The sequence below is a fragment of the Macadamia integrifolia genome, chromosome 5, assembly GCF_013358625.1.
Source record: "Macadamia integrifolia cultivar HAES 741 chromosome 5, SCU_Mint_v3, whole genome shotgun sequence".
NCBI classification, from domain to species: domain Eukaryota; kingdom Viridiplantae; phylum Streptophyta; class Magnoliopsida; order Proteales; family Proteaceae; genus Macadamia; species Macadamia integrifolia.
Window position 1 is genome coordinate 28868644 of NC_056561.1, and position 19325 is coordinate 28887968.

The 19325-nt window shown below is 42.8% G+C and overlaps 1 protein-coding gene and 1 long non-coding RNA gene across 2 annotated transcripts; both read left to right on the forward strand.

Moving 5' to 3' along the window:
• Positions 1-199: 199 nt before the first annotated feature.
• On the forward strand, positions 200-14968 carry LOC122079975. The gene is made up of 2 exons (XR_006140571.1): positions 200-928; positions 14650-14968. It is a non-coding gene; the product is annotated as an uncharacterized LOC122079975 (long non-coding RNA).
• Positions 14969-17579: 2611 nt separating this feature from the next.
• LOC122078857 (small nuclear ribonucleoprotein-associated proteins B and B'-like) lies at positions 17580-19004 on the forward strand. Its single transcript, XM_042645032.1, has one exon. The coding sequence runs from the start codon at positions 17872-17874 to the stop codon at positions 18715-18717; it is 846 nt and encodes a 281-aa protein (XP_042500966.1). The 5' UTR covers positions 17580-17871; the 3' UTR covers positions 18718-19004.
• The last annotated feature ends 321 nt before the right edge of the window (positions 19005-19325 follow it).

Sequence of the window (19325 nt, forward strand, 5' to 3'; positions counted from 1 at the left end):
AGGAGGGCCCACCAATAACCAATAATAAAAATAAATCAATGAAAAACAAAAGAAAAATAATAAAAGATAAAAAGAGAAATGAAAATAACAAATGAAGATAAGTACGATAAAAAAAAAAAAAAAAAAGAAAAGAAAAGAAAAGAAAGGACAAAAGGGGAATAGAAGAGAAAGGAAAGGAAAAATGAAAAGAAAAGGAGAATCAGAAAAGTGAAGAAAAAGGGTGAAGAGATCTTTCTCTTCCATGTGGGCAGGGGCAAGAAACAAAGAAGAAGAGGAAGAGGAGAGGACTTCTTGACTCTTCAACAGAGAGGAACGAGAGAGGCTCTTCTCATGATCATTCAAGGTCGGTTCGGCCGATCGTGGCAAGTGGGAGATGCGGTTAGAAAAAAGGAAGAAAGAGAAGGTTTCGATTGTGGCAAGTGGGAGAAAACGGTTACACTTGCTCTCTCTCGCCCGCCGTTTTCAATAGAAGGAGTTGAGAAGAAGCTTCGAGAACAAGGAGAGCTATAAAAGGGAGCGTCTCTTCAAGAGAGTTTCTTCGGTTTTGGGGAGAAATTCTGGGGAGAAATTTTCGGAGAGAACGGAGTGTTAAGGGTTTCAGAGGGACTTACAGAGAGTAGAGGGAAAATCGGGAAGAGCGATAAGGATTTGAGAAGGATTTTTCTTCTTCTCTTCTTTTGGTTTCGATTGCATTGAAGGAGAAGGCGCTGATCTCAGAGAGGATCGGTTTCGGATCTTCATCGAGACGAAATCCCTGATGAAAGCTCCCATCGAGTCTTGACACCGTCGGATTTCTTCGGCCGAGCCATCGGAAGCTGATTCCAAGGAGGAGGAGTAGAGATCGTCTGGCCGGAAGAGCTCTTGACTCTCATACGCACACGGCGCGGTTCTCCCTCTGGTTCGGCTACTCTTCATCACCTGTGACCAGGTAAGTTCCCGAAAGAAAAATGAAAATTTCCCTAAATCCCTTGCTTGTGTGATTGTTTGATTCAGTAATGGTGTGATTTGCTTTTCTTGCTCTTTTTTCTCTTCTCTCGTTTCTTTGTTTTGCTTCAAGAATCATCTAGGATGAATGATCATGGAGCATTCCTTTTGCTCTTTCTCTGCTGGTAGATGGTTGATGCCTTAATTCTTGATATGGTTCCTCTATAGGAGGTAGACTTTTCTTGATATTGTTAAGACTAGGTCCAGTTGATTTTTTTCTTTTCATTTTATTTCAGTAGATCATCTGGCAATGCATGTTCATACCTGCAAGTCTCTATGGTTCTTGTGTCATTGATAATTCCCAATTGGAGCTCTGATCCATCGATGGCATGATCTTCCTTTTCTTTACTCTTATATTTTTAGATCGATTACAGCTGAATACTTGTCCGATAATCTTCTTGTTCATCTCTGCCATTGGCCTATTTTCTGTTTCACATTTTGATGGTTCAACTTTGTGGAAGAAAATCCGGCCCTCCACATCTTAGAGACAATCCTATGAGTCTAGTCTCTTTACTTGTAATGAATTACTCGGCACTACCCGTTCGCATATGCTCAAAGTTGTGGTCTCTGTGTCTTGTGCATCTTTATTTGTAGTATGCATCTGCTCATTCATTTCGCCGAAATCTGTGATGGTTGATTACTAAATTGCATGCTAATGATCATTTGTGAAAAGAAAAAAGAGAAGAAGAAAGGGATTAGAATATGAATTCTGTCCACCCCTTTCTTACTTTAATGGTGATGCATTGAGCCTTGTCGGTTTTTCTTGGGTTTGAATACTGAATCGGTCTCGTTCCTTGTGAAATTGGCCACGTTTGTTCCGAAAACATAACATCCATGATTCTTTTAACATGATTAGATCCAGCCAACCTACTGTCGGAATTAAGTGTTGTTAGAAATCCGTCAGAGGAGCTAAACTTGCACAGGGACAGAAGGCAGTTGGGGGTATCTTCGGGGTTAGTCCTCCGACGCCCAAGTTAGAGACCGGCGGAATAGTATTTTCACAAGAGTAATAGTGTGTGTTGACCTACCTCTCCCCTCCTTTCGGGCCCTCTCTTATAGTGTTTAGGGTTTAAGGTTTCTTTTGGGAGGCCCCCTGGGTTCGCCTTTTTCCCTTCCCGAGTCCTACTCGGATGCATGCTATTCTCCTTGTGGGGAATATTCCCTATTCGGGTATCTTCTCCTCACGTGGTTTACTTCTCCTCACGTGGTTTACGTGATTAGAATTCTTGCAGCCTCTATCGGGTGGGCGACACGTGTCCTTCCTTTGGATTCCATGTGTTCTTACCTTACTGGGTGATTAATTGGGCCGTATCAAGTATTATATCCATTCATTTGGTAAAATCTGTAATAAGCTCGGCCTTGGTGATCTATTGTTTATGATTTTAATCTGATTAAATCTAGCTGATCCACTCTTGGAATTGAATAGCAGGTTTGTCTGTTCGGTGAGGTCTGTAATGATTTCCGTTCTAATGCTCAGGATTTTAGTATGATAAATCTTGCTGGTCTATTTCTTCCTTTGATTCGGATATTAGATCTATGCTTAACCAGCTTTCTTTTTTAACATTAGATCTGATTCACCTTAATGAAAGCCGCAGCGGCCTTTAACCTGATATATGGGATTTTCTTTGATTTGATAAGTCCTACCGAATCGGCTCTTGAGTTTGGACATCAGATTTATACATTGCTTCTCTCGTTTTGTTTAGTCTTTTGCCGAATATGTGGGTAACTGGGCCCACTGGATATGAGGGTTGCGGGCTTAATATGGGTTCAGATGCGCCTTTGCTGAAATCTCAAATGATACTGGGCCCTAGACACACGATGCGTCTTTCTAATGAGCATCACTCTTCTTCAGCCTTGAGTTTGAAGGCCCAAGCTTTAATCTCTTGGGGACATCGGTCCAAAGTTTGATCGCCCGTACCTTTGATCTTTGAATCCCATGGTGTCGGTCCATCCCAATCTGATTTTGATTTGTTTTAGCCGGGTTTTAAATTTCATAAAAGAAAATAATAAATAATAAAATTCTTCTTAAATGTACCTTTTTTACCTTCTTTAAACATATAAAAAGAAATTTTCTTTTGTTTTCTTCCCTTTTATTTCTTCCAAAAAAAAAAAACCTTTTCATGCCACTCCGCCATGGGGTTGGCCATTTATTGGTCAAGTGCTCGTGCATGTGTGGCTACATCAACGTGGGCCCTAGAACCTTTTAGAAAAAAAAATGATTTTTGCCTTCCAAAATACGAGTCCTCGGTTTGAGAGAGCTCAAATTTCTTTTCGCGACGTCGGCTCCGATCATGATTTCATCAAAACCCTTAAAGATCATTAAACGTTGCTTCTTTCCTTCTTTTTGAAACTTGACGTCATTCATTCATTTCTTTTCGATATGGTCGGTTTGATTAGGTTGAATTTAGGATGGGTCCATTACCTCTAATTTCAATTATGGCAAATCAAAAACCAAGATGTTTTCTTTTCCCTTTGGGGGTGTAGCCCTTCCATGGCTAGACTCTGTCTCATAGGGCCCTACATTCCAATTTGTTTACAAATCAAAATTTTTTATTTGAGTCATGTGTTTATTTATTTTATTTGGTTTGGCTTCTAAGCAATTTGAGAGATGGCTTGAGTCATATTACATAGCCTAGGGTGCTCTAACATAGGATGGGCGTGGTTGGCCCACAATACCGCCTCGTAGCTTAGGATCGTTAGGCCTAGTCTATTTCTAAAGGGACTAGAGGGCTAGCCCATCATCTAGCCCAATTCCGATATAGAATCATTGAATGTTGTGTTTCTCTTTAGTTCATTTTGGCCTGTATTATTTCAATCTTCATTTGCTTGGGGTACTGTTAAAACTCTTTATTCCATATGCCGTTTTCTTTTACTCTATTCCTTTATGACATGTATACCTTTTATTTGTACACAAACACACACACTTGAACCACTTTGGCGCAGTGTGCGCCCAAACCTAGGAACCGGGCTAGGATAAAACATTGAACCTCACCTAGACTAGAACTAAGCCTATGACCTAGGATAAAAATTAGCAAGTAGGGTTCCACAAAGGTCTAGATAAATGGAGACCGACCTCTAAGTCGGGCGAGGCGGGTGTTTAACACCTTCCCTTCTCGCAACTTGACACTTGTCCAGAATCTTGGACGAGGACCATTCCCCTTATTCGGCATCGAGTCATAGCTTTTCTCTCTCCTTGGAAGAGAGATCATTTTTTGGGTCTTAGGCCCATCACCCTAGGTGGCGACTCCCTATTCGATACCTGACGTGCGCTCTTGCAATGTTAAGAGTAATCACGTCACGAACCCGACACATACCTCAGCGCGTATGACCACGCGTCGTCCCCAAGATATTTCTTATTCGAGACCCCTTGGTCTCTACAAAGGGGCCTTCTTCTCATTCTGAAAAAGTTGTTGCTATTTCTTCAATGGTGTAGAGGTTCCTCTGGATAGGTGCCTTCTTCTTTACAAATACCAGCTGATCAACCTCGTGCTCTCGAAAATTGAACTTTTTGCGGGGCTAGGATTGGTGGAGACTGCTCAATCCTCTTTCTATAAAGTCCATATTTTCAAGCTTGTTGAGGGATGCCATCCTAGTGCGTCGGTCACATCTTTGACCACCTTCACGGACGTTCCCGTTGCAGTTGATTCGGGTATAGTACATGTAAACCATCATTCTTTGTGCTCTTCTTTGCTTTACATACGCACTTCTTCCTCTGAAAGGACGAAGCTTGAGCTCATGTAGCTCTCAGGCTCTTGGTTCTTGTAGGAGAGAGCAAATGTAGCTTTTCAAATAAATGGAAAGCGGTAGACTACAGGTGAGCCTTATCTTCTTTTCTCATTCTCTTTTTAGGAGGACTCGAGGACTTGGTGCCTCCTTTGATTGGATCAATGTCGTAGGGTTATTCAAGGAAAACCCAATCTCAATTAGTATAATTTCTGTTATCCTGGTGATGCAACTGTCTTGATTACTTTCCTTGCCTAGCATTTGCTGTTGTTCCACTTCATGAGTCACCCAATCGAACTCGTCTTGGAAAAATACTTCAAATCTTGGTTGCATCTTTGTGGCGGTTTCATCAAACCATGGCTCTACATTACCACAGAAAGGGAAATTCTCTCCTTTTACAAAGTGCCATTGAGAGTAGGGTAGTAAGAGACGAAGATCTTCCTAGTAATCCTCAGCACTTTCTGTCCCTTGGTGGTCGGAGGAGTGTAACCGAGACCATTATTTTCTTTGTTCACTGCCAAACTAGGCTGATTTGGAACTCTTTGATGATATTTTCTTAGCCCCATGCTAAGAAAATATTGCATATTCTTCATCATTTAATTCACTGGCAGACTTCAGATGGTTTCGTAGTTAGCCGGGATTTCCTCCTTTGGAACTTCTTTGGCAATAGCTCCACATGTTGTATCTAATTCAAAACCACTTAGTTGAACTTTTAGTCTTGTTCTTCTCCATTTTCAATATTGACTAAGGTGTTAACCACCTTGGGACCTCTGGCTATTGTGATCACCTTTTTTTCATGAATGAACTTCATTTTTTGATGGAGACTAGAGGACATTGCCTTTGTATGATGCAACCAAGGCCTTCCCAAGAGCATGTTAAAAGTTGCCGGTATATCAATGACTTGGAAATCAATATCAAACTTCACTGGACCAATCTTTACGGCAAGGGTAAGGATGCCAAGGATTTTCCTCTTGGTATTGTCATATGCTGTATAGTTTGGGTAGTCGACCTCATTTCTTCCAGGTTGATGCCAATAATCTTCGCTGATGTCAAAGGTAGCACATTCAAAGCGGACCCGTTGTCAACAAGAACCTAGGGAACCATCTTGTCAAGGCATTCTACCGTGATGTGGAGAGCTCGATTGTGTTGGACCCCTTTGGGAAACTCTGAATCTGAGAACATCAAGGATTGTACCGCATAGGTTGCCCCTACTATATGTGCGAGATGTGTTGGATTTATCTCGATCGGCACCTGTACATTGGTGAGAGACTTCAAAACTGTTTCATGGTGTGTGGGGGATGCCATTAACAATCCCTAAATTGAGATATTAGCCTGGGAATTCTTGAGTTGAGCTAGGACCGGATTCTCAGGTTCTCTTTTCAAACTATTGGTTTCGGCCTCACTGGTCCCTGACTATTCCACTGCTAGAGCCTTGCCCTTATAGTCTCTTCCACTTCTAGTTTCCATCACGTTGATAGGTTTCTTTAGAATAATCTATGTGGGATAACAATCTTGTTCATCACTCTTTGTTATGGTGATTATCCCTACCATGGGATCATCCTCTTTTTCTGATTCTCCCTCCTAGTTTGGGGTGGGAAGTCGAGGTCCTCCACAAATATCCACAGCACTGGCTCGCAACTTCTTGGCTGCATTAGAAAACTGTTGGAATGCAGCGTCTACTGCCTCTGTGAATGTGCCGTCTGGCCCTATTTCCTCCAGATCATCTAACTGCTCACGGTAGTAACGATCACCGATAGTTACTTCACCCAGCATGTTGTCAATTTCTTTCACTCTTTCCTGCATCCTCAATGTGCTCGAGTACACATCACACAGTTTTTCTTCCATTTCTAATGCAGAGTCCCATTTGTCCATATAAACTTGTGTTGGCTCGCCAGATTCCTCATCATTTTCTGAATTTGATGTAGAATCATCTCCTCCTATGCAAAGGGAAGACTGAATGCCACCTGTCGGATCAACTATTAGGGCATCACTATCGAAAGCATATACTGAGAAACATGTCCGGTGATCTGGTGAGTAATATTCCGACTCATCATCATTATCATTGTACCAAGGCCCTTGGTAGTCCAGTCTGGATACTCATCATCCTCTTGAGAATCAAAGTCATCTCCATTATTCTCATCCTCATTCTTGTCCTCATTTTTGTCGTCGTCATCCTCTTCTTCACTGATTTCCCCCTCACTTGGTTCTCCATCAGATTCCTCCTGACAATCAAATTCTCCTGCATCCAAACACTCGTAGTATGCAGAGCGTATAGACCGAAAGATTTATACAAGGTTAGACTTGACATCACTGGTTCGAAGTTGGATCAAACATGATTCATCATCCTCTGTGTCACTCCCTATGTGGGTTAGGGAGGTGTGCTCTTTAATCTATTCCCCTATGGCCAATGCGGCTACTGCTTTGAAAAGATCATCTGTAATCTCTTCGATTACCTCTGGATTGTCCTCTGAAGATGTAGTGGACTGAATTAGAGAAGTGGGATCACCCTCCCGGTCTTCCCCTAATGCATTCACTGACCCTGTTGATGAAGTCATCTTTGTGGAGTCTGGTAGTGCAAGCATATCCTTCCAATCGTATCCGTCCGTCCATCCGTCTTTTGGATTATATACTGAACCTTGAAAATGGGATTGGTATGAGGGTGATGAGGGATACGAAGTGGGATGGTATGAAGATGATGTAATGTGAGAGGTAGGATATGAAGATTGGGGGTGATAGGATGAGGAAATTCCTTCTCCTTGATGGTGGGGGGAAGGTTGATGATATGGTGGAGGCTGATAATATGGTGAAGGTGGGAGGTATGGTGGAGGCTGGTAATATGGTATAGTGGATTTTTCTGTTGATGATGAAGGATGAATGGCGAGAGTCCGATTTTTTTATTCTTCTTCTGATGATTCTCTTCTTTTGGGGGTCCTCATGGCTCTGACCCTTTGATTCATGATTTTCCTATAAGTGCGAGCATTCATGTGATTCTTCCGAGCTCTGGGTACAATGATTTAAGTGGGTTCACTCTCTGTGGCTTTGTCATCTAGATTATTCACATGATTGGGGGGTGGATTGGTATTGACATTAGGAGGTTGCTTCACCTTGACCTCAATGGTTCCGTTGTCTACCAAGTCCTGAATTGCATGTTGCAAACCCAAGCATCTTTTAGTGTTGTGCCCCTTCTGAGTGTGGTAAGCACAATATTCATGATCCCTATACCAAGTTGGGATGACTTCAACTGTGTGAGCCACCTTAGTGTAGGTCCCGATAGGGTTAACATGAAGGCTTGCCCCATCTGGTTATCTGCAAGTTGCCACGACTTGGCGATGCTAAGGAAGACTTTGAGATGAGCTTTGGGGTCTCCTGACCCATCAAACCTGTCGGTCTGCCACTTGAATTTCTCGGGAATCATTGCCCCTAAAAAGAAATTCATTTCATCTGAAACCACTGTTTGGCTTTCCAAACTTTTCCCTGCTCGGAGCATATTTTTCAATTTTTCCAATTGCTCCCTAACTTTCCTTTCTCTCTCCATTTCTGGAGGTTCCATTCGGACGTGAGCCGAAAATTCCTCTTCTTCATCTTCAATCACTACCCTAAGAGGAGGGACCCTGGAATAGGCCCCCTTATTGGCCATTGGGACGGGTAGGTGAAAATCCTCTTTGATCGGTTGGTCTGACTTTTTCTGGTTCTCCTGAGGTCACTCGGAAAGAGTTTCCACGATAACCTGTAGCTCCATTCTGTTCCAAATCTCCTGTAGCCGGTGCCGGCTTAGTCCTGGGATCAGCTCTGGGAGGGTTCTGGAGTGCATGTAATATTTGAGCTATCTCTCTCGACTTCAACCATTTCTATCTGCAAGGTCTCCATGGGACGGACCCATGCCAATTCGGGTGATTTAGAGTTGTGTGGATCCATACTAACTGGGCTATGACACTTGTTGGTAGGCAATCTTGAGGAGACGATGGAGGTGATACTGGACTTAGGCGAGTCAACCGATTACCATGACGTGTCCAGAGGGACCGTGGAGAATACTTGAGGTGTGGTATTGCGCCTGAACCAAAAGTGGCTTATTTTAGGATTCTTAAATTCCCAACCCCTTGTTCACACATTCACTAGATTAACAACCAATGATTCATCTAAAGTTAGTCCGCTTAATGATAGGGAGTGGATAGGGTTTCATGCCCCCAGTCCACTCAATGTCATAAGCGGGGGATTCATACAAATGGTTTGTCGAGAATATTCTCATAAGACATTCCATGTAATAAAGTCATGCTTTCCTTGTTTTTTTTCCCATTAGGTGTCCTTCCCCCCGATTTTCTCGGGACTTCTCGAGACTTTACGTGACTCGAACGGGATTGCCCCTGAGCCACGTATTTGGATATATATATTTTTTCTAAGGAGGAGGAACACCTTTTATCCGAAACCCACTTAGGAAAAAAATTCTTTATGACAAGAATATAATGTAGTAAAATTCCTTTTCAAGATCGCAAACAAGTTCTACAGTTAGCTTGTGGCGCTCGTAGCTTCTCCATCTATTTTCTACATGATGCTAAGTATGTAGTGGATGCAATAGGACCGACAAGACTTCCTTGACAGAATCTATATACATAAGGTACGTGATCCTTTTGATATACTCGTAGGTACAAGATCAAGGGGGTGACTTCCTTTCCCATTGCTCGTGACTACACCCGAGGTTAAACAACTGGCCACGAGGTGGTGGAACCTTGAGTGATTGTGTGCAAGTGTAATGCGGGAATACCATTATTCAATCTCAAAATGTCATAAAGTGCACGGACCTCCCCGAGGGTGCTGACATAGTTATAAACATCCTCGTCGTTTAATAATACCCCAAAGCGAGTATCATTTGCTCTCAGAGTACTCTCCATGACATGCACTGACCTCCTCGAGGGTGCGGGCATGACAGGGAGTCCCTTGCCAAATGATTTCACTTCAAGCACGATGCATGATGTGGTTAGCGAATATAATTACAAACATGGTTTAACCAAACATGTTTTCAAACAAATGTGGTGGAAAATGTTCTTGCATTTAAAGGTAGCATCTAGTATCAGAAGCTTGACATTTGTCCCCAGCAGAGTCTCTACTGTGAGGGTAATAGCTAGAGAATGATGAGAAGTCCCTCTTCCCCTGGGGGGAAAAGGACTTGCATCCATTCCGTCCTCTCTCCTCTCCTCTTTTATGAGGGAGGTGTGTGTCATTTATGCTTTGCTTGCGGGCCCAGCACCGTCGTATCGCCGCTCAGAGATACGTGGAGGCCTATTTCGCAAGTGTAAAGTTCATCATTCTAGACGGGGGTTTGATGATGGTCTAATACAGGGATCGAGATCATAAAAAAGGGTTTGGAGTCGCCACCTAGGATTATGGGCCTACGACCCGGGGGTGGGCCCAATTTCAGATAAAAGGGCCCGAAAGTTGGTCTGGTTTAGAGATTTAGGGTAAGTGTCAGGTTGTAGAATTGGGAAGGTGTTAGACACTCAATCTACCCAATTCGACCGGTCTTCCTCTTAGATGCTTAAGAATGAACATTTTCCACAATTATTCCTATTCCATATACATGGCTAAGTTATTACACATATACATTGACTGAATTTAAACGATTATGTACACTAAAACAAGGTCTATATAAAATCTACATGATGACAATTCGGTTAAGAAACTGTACCTGAACTTAACCCCTTTTCCGGTCAAGAGGGGTGGGCCCTTGATTAGTACAGGTTCAGACTGTCTTTCGGATTCTCCTGGCTCAGGGGAAGATGGTCTTGACCGGCTAGGAACGTTTACTTTCGGATTTAGATTCGACTAGGGAAGGCTATTTCTGGATTTAGATTCAGATAGGGTTTCGGCTAGGGAAGGCTATTTTCGGGCTTTGGATGAGGTGGCATTCCGATAGAGCTTCCACTAGGGATAGGCTATGGGAGGGCTAGGCTGAGGTGGCACTTCGGCAGAGCTTCCGCTAGGAACGGCTAGGGGAGGGCTAGGCTAAGGTGGCACTTCGACAGAGCTTTCGTTGGGAATGGCTATTTCTGGAAAGATCCCAAGGGCACTCGGACAGAGCTTCTGCTAAGAACTGCTATTTTTGGAAAGAAATGGATTGACCTAAAAATGGATTGAAGATCCCCAAAGACCGGAAGAACACTTTGAAGATCCGAGCAGAACTTCGGATCTTGACAAAGATCTCTTCGTAGACTCGAAGAACCTCATGGGGGAGGGATTTCTACTTTTAGTAAAGATTAAGAACACTCAAAGGGGGGAGGCTAAAAACATGCTATTTTTGGAAAAAATGGATTGAACTACAAACTTGGATTTGAGATCTTCAAAGTCCCGAAGAACACTTTGAATATCCGAAAAATATTTTGGATCTTGACGAAGATTGCTCCGAAGACCCGAAGAAACTCAAAGGGGGAGGGGAGGAGGAGAGTGGGCAGAGCTTCACTTCCTAAGGGTGGTTGTGGGGTTGTGATCTTGGTCTGTTAAATCTAAAGGAGGGGGTATTTATAGGATTTCTAGGCCAACAGGGAGGAGAGAGAATTTCTAACTAATGGGTAAAAAGCGGTTTTTGGACAAATGGGCGGAGAGAATATTTTTAGCCAATGAGGGCAAAAAGTGGGTTTTTGGACTAAAGGAGATTGCAGCATAGGGTATACTAGTGGAGTAGTGCATACGCGAAAATGGGTGAGGAGGAAATTTCTTCATCCGCCATGCCAGTGGAATGCAAATCCTAGCCGTTGACGGCGACACACAAGGTTGGGTTGAAATGCATGTGGCAAGACTGACACGGATGCACGGGAGGGCAGGCATGGTGCAAGGATGGGCAGGCATAGTGCACGGTTTGGCTAGCACGTGTGCGAGGTGTGCAGCATAGGGCGTGCACAGCAGTAGACGGGGGTGCGAGCAGCAGCAGGAAGGGGGATTGGCAGCAGCCAGTAGGGGTGCGAGCAACAGCCAGCAGGGGTGCGAGTGGGGCTGCTGGCTGTGGCTGGCTAGCGAGCACAACATGCATGTGGGTTGGCCTGTTGGCCAGCACTCGTAACATGCGTGCGGGTTGGCATGTGCGCGCTAGCCAGCATGCGTGCGGGTAGGTCTGCGCGCAGCGCACGCGCGAACATGGAATTTTTTGGTGACAATTGCGGGCAACCTGACAGTCCGATTTTGATGTGCCATATATCATCGGAATTGAATTTTCGAGCACTATCTATCTGTACGGTCGGTTATCTTGACTAGCCAGCCAACTCAGGTTCTAACTTACATACCATGTGAGTTGGATGAAGATGTTTCCTATATAGAGTATCCTGAGAAGATTGTTAACTGGAAGGACAACATCCTCCGTAATCATACTGTTTCATTCGTTAAGGTGAAGTGGATGAACCATCCAGAACAGGAAGCATCCTGGGAGCGAAAAGATGAGATGAAGAAGTAGTACCCCGGGTTATTTATCCTACCAGGTATGTTCAATTTCGAGGACGAAACTCTTGTAAGGTGGGGGGAATGTTGCACCCTTGTCCTAACCCGGTAAAATTTGAACTTTTATGATAGATCTTGGGCCAGAGGTAGAGAGCACCAATGGGTTTTGGCTTGTGGCAGCCCATTAAAAAAGGGGAGGAATAACCCTACTTGCCCTTGTATTCATGCCTATCAAACTAGAGGGGATTCAAACCTTCTCACCCCAAGTGGTACGTGAACTAGCACCTCCCCACTCGAGTCCTGACATGTATTAGAAATTTTTGGAAGACTATGTATGCATCCTAGGGCAATATCTATGGATTGGCGATAGGAGGATAGTAGGGTGTCAAGGCACATCACTACCTTGGCAACCGGAAACACTTGGGCTGAAGTGGCCCTTGTGCTGAAATGGCTTCGATGCCCGTGGGCCCTACTCGCATCGTGGCCGACTCCAACTAACCTCCCACACTACTTTGCACCCTTCCCCATGACTTGTACACCCTATGAGCCTAAGGAGGTGTACCCACGTGTCCCGAACGATGACTTAATCTACCTGAGTTTCGGATAAGTGCCTAATCGAAAGGTCCCTAAGGTCTTTACTTACTATAAATAAGAGAAGTGAGTTCATTTATCACTTCTCACTTGTCCAAAAAGTGTGAGAGGGAGAGAAGAGAAGAGAAAGGAAGAAGAAGAAGGAGAAGAAGAATAAGGAAGAGAAGGTGTGTGAGCTCCCAACTTCGCACGAAGTTGGTTGCCGGTTGTTGCCGGTTGTTGCCGGAGGTAGGTGCTACCTTCCCCAAAACCCCCTTTCTTTCATTTTGAATTTATACCTTTGAACAAGGTAGGGAATCACCGGGTTGGAGGGGTGACACTCGACCTCGGCACTTCCCGAAGGTCGGCCGAGTGTGCATCGCACTCCCCCATGTGTTTGCCGAGCTCAAACCAAGCCGGTTGAGCTCTGGCAACATTTTTGATAAAATATGGAGTTAAGGGTTTCAACCGTTTGATTTCTGTATCTCCCAAATGGCTTAGTGAAAAATTGATTTCTTCAGCTTAAATGAGAGGTGGGGAAACCCCCTACAACCTCCACGGAACAAATTTTGGCAATCAGACCCGAGCCAACAAACCACCAAAATGATGGTACATTTATGGGTTTACCACCGGTGACATAATTTCGGTGAACCTTGAGCTCTTAATGAGCTTCTGCCAAGGCCACAGGTAACAATAGACCTATTTTTGGTGATTCAGGTCCTTGTTTTCAGTGAACAGTTCTGGATTGTCAAAATGGACTATTCGCTTGTCTTCTGGGGCAGACCTTGTGGGTCCCCCTCAAGTGTTTCTGACACTCGTTGACGCCGGTTTACCTTTGTACCTAGGACAGAGACAAGCACAAAATGGTGAGGCCTAACGTGAGTTGATATCGGGTTGACAACTTGAAACCTCACCCGTCCAACCTACAATCGAGATGAGTGGTGGTTGACTTTAATTTTTTGAGTGTTTTTTATACTGTAGAACTGTATACATGATGTAGTAATCCTGTGTAGATAATTTAATTGCTTGAATGAGTTATGTGAATTGTATAACATGCTTTGATATATTAAATTGTACATTGTATAATATGTGAAATTGGAATTGGATATATGTTATGAAATGTGTGACGGGATCCGATGAGACCAAGGTGGTTCTGGTACCATGATTGTCGTGTGGATGATTGCATCATGCATTGGGTGTGGATTAGAGTTAGATATAGTTGTGGATGCACTTTGTGGTCAATGGTAATTTCAGTATCGTGTACTCCACAGCTATACTTGGATATGAGTGCACTTTGTGACCAATGGTAATTTTGGTATCACGTATCCCATACTTAACTGCTTGTATGTTAGATAGGCTTGGACATGGATGCGATGTGATCAATAGTTGATTTTGATATCGTATTCGATACTACTTGTGTCATTATGCAAGGCGTATAGTATATTGTGGTTAGGTTACATTTCTTGTGTTGTTCCCTTGCCAACAAGGGGTATACTTTTGGATAACCCAATTGTGGTATGTTCGATGAACATTTCTGGAATGCCACTTCCGTGGCACGATGTGATTATTTCCGAAGGTGAAAACTAGTCTAGCGTGGCCAATGGTAATTTCAGTGCCGTGACTGCCAGGAGGGAGTTATCAGGGGTTTGTTGGGTGATCGATGGTCGCATTCCAGGATCGGAAGACTCCTAATCAAGAGTAGCGTTTGTATCGCTGGGTGACCGATGTGCGAGTTGTAGGACCAGTGATACAATCTAATGCGTTATAGTAACATGAACCCAACTTAGTTGTATGTTAGGTGGTTTAAAATAAAATGAATTGCATTATACGCATCATGGACTATGCGTTTATACTTGCATTCATTCGCATCATGGAATATGTATATATGCTTGTATGAATCCCACCCCTCATTGAGCTAGTTGGAGCTCACCCCACATATATGTTGCTTTTTAGATGACGATGCAGGTGCGGTAGTGCCGATGGCCAGTGACGTTTCTTCCTCCATGCCCAAGTACGGAGCTAGTGACTGTGAACACTAGAGATTGAGGAACACGACCCTAACTGTGCTTGTGACACATGCATACGTAGCACCGTGAGTCGGGTGGTCATATACTATTATTTGATATCGTACTGTTGGGTGGTATTCTTGTGGAGTTACATGTATGTCATGAACGGATGTGAACGGATCAATTCTTGTTATGTAATACTAACATCAGATATTAACCCTGCTAATTTTATGATTCCACTATATTATACTCTAATTCTGCTGCAATTATTTATTTTGTTTGGTGTTGTGTGATTGTGATGGTTAAGGTACTGCTATCAAAGATCTTGGTAGAAATGTAAGACGGGTAAGCATCTTACTCACACCGCTGGTATCCTAGTACTGGGAGTGGGTTGTGATAGGTTGACACCTTTGGTAGGCCTCGATGCTAGTATGACAATGGATAGAGTTACATAGAGGACAAGGACTCATGTAGCCGACACTGTGTATGGGATGTTCCATGTGATGCTGCTTTGACTACTGTTGTGATTTCTTTTTCCACCCCCTTTTACATCATCTTACTACCTTTTTGTTACTTATTTTTATTATATTTTTATTACTATCTTATACATTATTGGATCTATGTAGATTGTGATATATGTAATAACTCCAACATCCATTTCAAATGCATATCCCATTTTTGCACAATAGGTTATGAAAATCCACGAGAAGCGATTGGGCCGACCCCATTTAGTAGGGAGAAGGTTATAATCGTGGTTGTTGTCGTTGTTGAAACTGCATGGATGCCTGTTAACTCGACACCAAATCACGAAGTGAATACCCCTCTTTAAAGGGAGTAGGGTAAGGATGTGAATTTGAAATTGATACCGTTTATCGAAATCGAACCAAGTCGTTTACACAAAAGCCATGAAACTGTTTAAATAATGGTTTGATTTAGTTTTAAAATTGAAATCGTTGGTAAACCATTAAACCAATTAATATATATATATATATATATATATATATTAAGTTTAAGTCATTTTATATGTTAAAATTTACATCCGTTTCACTAAAAATTTTAAAGGTAAAGAAGTCATTTGGATAAAAAAAATTAGAAAACATAAGAAAATCGTTTAAACCAAAACTATCGAAACCGTTGATTAAATGGTTCAGTTTTGGTTTTACCTAAACAATCTTGTATTGAACCGAATCGAACCGATTAACACCTTAGGCTGTGTTTAGTAACCTAGGAAAAGAAAAGAAAAGAAAACTTACATATTTTGTATGGTTTTCTTGGATCTCACTGGTTATTCGGTGTTTGGATAACCAGCGACGAAGAGAAGATTACCTTTTTGAATTTTAAAATTGCCTCAAAAATTACGCAATTCTCTATTGTCGTCACACAAAAATCTCAGCTATACCACGTGATAATTGGGGTGAGGTGATAAATATCGTTCTTTACAAGGATGAGGGTATGGAGTAGTCGTTGATGATGAGGTTCCCGGTAACTGAAGCGAGATCTACAGTTGTTTATGGATAGCTAGGGGAGAAAGAGGCAAAAAATTGATACCCAAAGTACAAACCTGCATCTTAGGAGCACTTGCACGTTTAAGGGTGGGATGACCCGTCCTTGCTTTTATAGGTTGTTCAGGAGTGAAAGAGACATACATGGTCACTATTTTATGTTGGCAACAAATACATGACAAATTAGTGAGATGTGTGGGCGTGCCAGAGTCGTATAGACTCAAGAGAACAATCATGAAATATTTATTGACTACTAACTAGGAGAAAGTGAGGTCTTTCAATTCAATTGCTCCAAAGACTTAATTGAAAAGCAAATTCAAAGAAATAAAAAAAAGGAATTTCATCCATTAAAATTGATTTAGGAAGAACTCAATCATTACATCAATCATGGCAAAGCAAAGGACTGCCATGAATATAAACTGAGAAAACCATGTGTATCCTGTTGATGTTTAATATACTAGAAACGTGATATGTTATCTCTGTTGATGTTAAATAGACCAGAAACGTGATTATTACACTATAAAATGAAGTACATAACTTGAAAGAAGTACATTACTTCAAAAGAAAATTATAATCTAAAAGAAGTAAAAGAAAGAAAAATGAAATAAAAGATAGACTTGATGTCTGAATTTGTTTGATCTATTGATGATATCCTTCTTCTTCTGTTGAAGCTCCCTTTTATATTCTGATTTCCATAATTTGAATAGTTATAACTGTCCGAACCACTTGAAATTGTACAAGTATCATTCCCCTTAAATTAATAAGAGTTCCACCCTTGATTTATTTCGTGCATCAGTCAGTCAGACCATATTCGGTCAGCCTGATTGGTAGCTAATACGGTTAGCCTGCTCGATCATCTCGATTAGTTGGTCTGACCGTATTCAGTCAGTCTGCTCGTTCAACCTGATTGCCATTCTAAACAATCAACTCATTGAAATAGGTTCATCATTTTTCGTTCAACTTGATTACTGATCAGCTTAGTCAGTCAGTTCTTTAACACAATCAGTCAATAGTCCGACGTCATATCGAGCACTCCCTTGATACATGCTTTTCTTGTAGGCCAGATGAGCTAAAATGGATTATCAATAATTGCTCCTCACAATCCCTGTGAACGGTGTTATTAGCACAAAGTTCATGGGAATTATGGACACATTTTGATTCTTGAGTCATATAACACCTCTCTCGATAATGAATTGGTCTTTCTAAAGTGAAAGTAACATGTAGCACTATTTGACCATTTCAATTGTGACGCACTATATTTTGTACAAGTATTCTTTTCTTTTCCATTTTTCCTATTCTTTTCTTCCCTTGGCATCCAAACACAGCCTTAAAGTAGATGTCAATGAGAGGAATTAGATAAAAACCCGACCCAATCACGAATTGGGTAAAGCCATTTTAGAGGGAAAAGGGATTTCAAAGTGGGTTTTGGCCTCGTTCCCTCTTTGCCTCTGTCTCTCTCCCGGTCTAAAAATCTATAACTCTTCGTCAACCTCCACTTCAAAACCCTAGATCTGTTTCTGGCCATTTTCTCCGATCACTTCGTCCGAATTTGCGTCACCATTTCGAATTTACAGAAACCCTAAACCCTCCATCAAAACCCTAATCTTCTAGCTAAGTAATTTTTCTACACTGCACAGTAGCATAGAAACCAACCCAACTGAGCAACAATGTCGATGTCAAAGAGTTCAAAGATGCTCCAATACATCAATTACAGGATGCGCGTGACAATCCAAGACGGCCGTCAGCTCGTTGGTAAGTTCATGGCCTTCGATCGACACATGAATCTTGTCCTCGGCGATTGCGAAGAGTTCCGAAAGCTCCCACCTGCAAAAGGTAAGAAGAATGAAGAACGCGAGGAACGACGAACTCTGGGGCTTGTTCTTCTTCGAGGAGAAGAGGTTGTGTCCATGACCGTTGAAGGCCCTCCTCCTCCTGAAGAATCACGAGCTAAAGCAGTTGGTGCAGCTGCGATGGCTGGCCCTGGTCTCGGCCGTGCCGCAGGCCGTGGAATCCCGACAGCGCCGCTCGTGCAGGCTCAACCTGGGCTTGCTGGTCCTGTTCGTGGTGTTGGTGGGCCGGCTTCCAATATGATGCAGCCTCAGATTTCACGGCCGCCACAGTTGTCAGCACCACCAATGGCGTATCCACAGGCTTCAGTGATTCGTCCGCCGGGACAGATGCCTGGGTTCCCTGGGCAGCCCCCACCGCAGCTGGGTAGAGGCCCGCCACCACCGGGGCCTTCTCAGTTCCCTCCTCGGCCTGGCACTGGGCCACCTCCGCCATTCCCTGGGCCACCACCGCAGTATGGGCAGCGGCCGATGATGCCTCCGCCTCAAATGATGAGGGGACTACCTCCACCGCCACGGCCAGGTATGCCAGGTCCACCGCCTCCACGGCCGGGAATGCCGCCTCCACCTGGTAGTGCTATTCCGGTTTTTGGCCCACCACGTCCTGGTATGCCCCCACCCCCGAATCCTCAGCAACAGCAGCAGAATCAGCAGCAGCAGCAATGATTCGGTATCTGCTTTTGCCTACTCGTTCAGGAGAACAATTTTTTTGTCCAATTTTGTATCCGTGGTTTCTTGGGTTCTCAATTTGGGTGAGATATTTTAGCAATAATATTATAGAAGAATTCTCCCCACGGTTTTTATTTAAAGGATTATATATTGATTTCTGTCTACATTAGCTAGTGCTTCTTTTGATTTTTTTGGGTGATGTGCCCCTAGATAGAGTGGAATTGTGGAACAGGATTCCTGTAGCTAACCTAAATTCTCAGATTATTTGGATAAGGGCTTGGTTAGATTGAGTTTTCTTTTGTTCTTTCTGTATTTAGCTTGGACTTTGTCTGATGATAATTAAGTTTTGTTCTTTGTATTTTGGTTGTTTACATGGCTACATGTTACTTAACTTAGGCTCTCTTTCGTATAGTTTCTATTTATATTTATGATCTATTTATGAGAAGCATTGCATGCTGAAGGCTTTGAAGACCAGTAGAGATCATATGTTGTTGGTTGAAGAAGATAGCCATACCTGATTGTAATTGTCAATAGGGAGAATGGTGTAAGGGAGGACAACATAGGTTATCTTAAATCTTAAGACGTGAAACTATGTTGAGAAAGCT

Coding starts and splice junctions, on each gene's coding strand:
- LOC122078857 (XM_042645032.1), top strand. CDS start 17,872: ATGTCGATGTCAAAGAGTTCAAAGATGCTCCAATACATCAATTACAGG.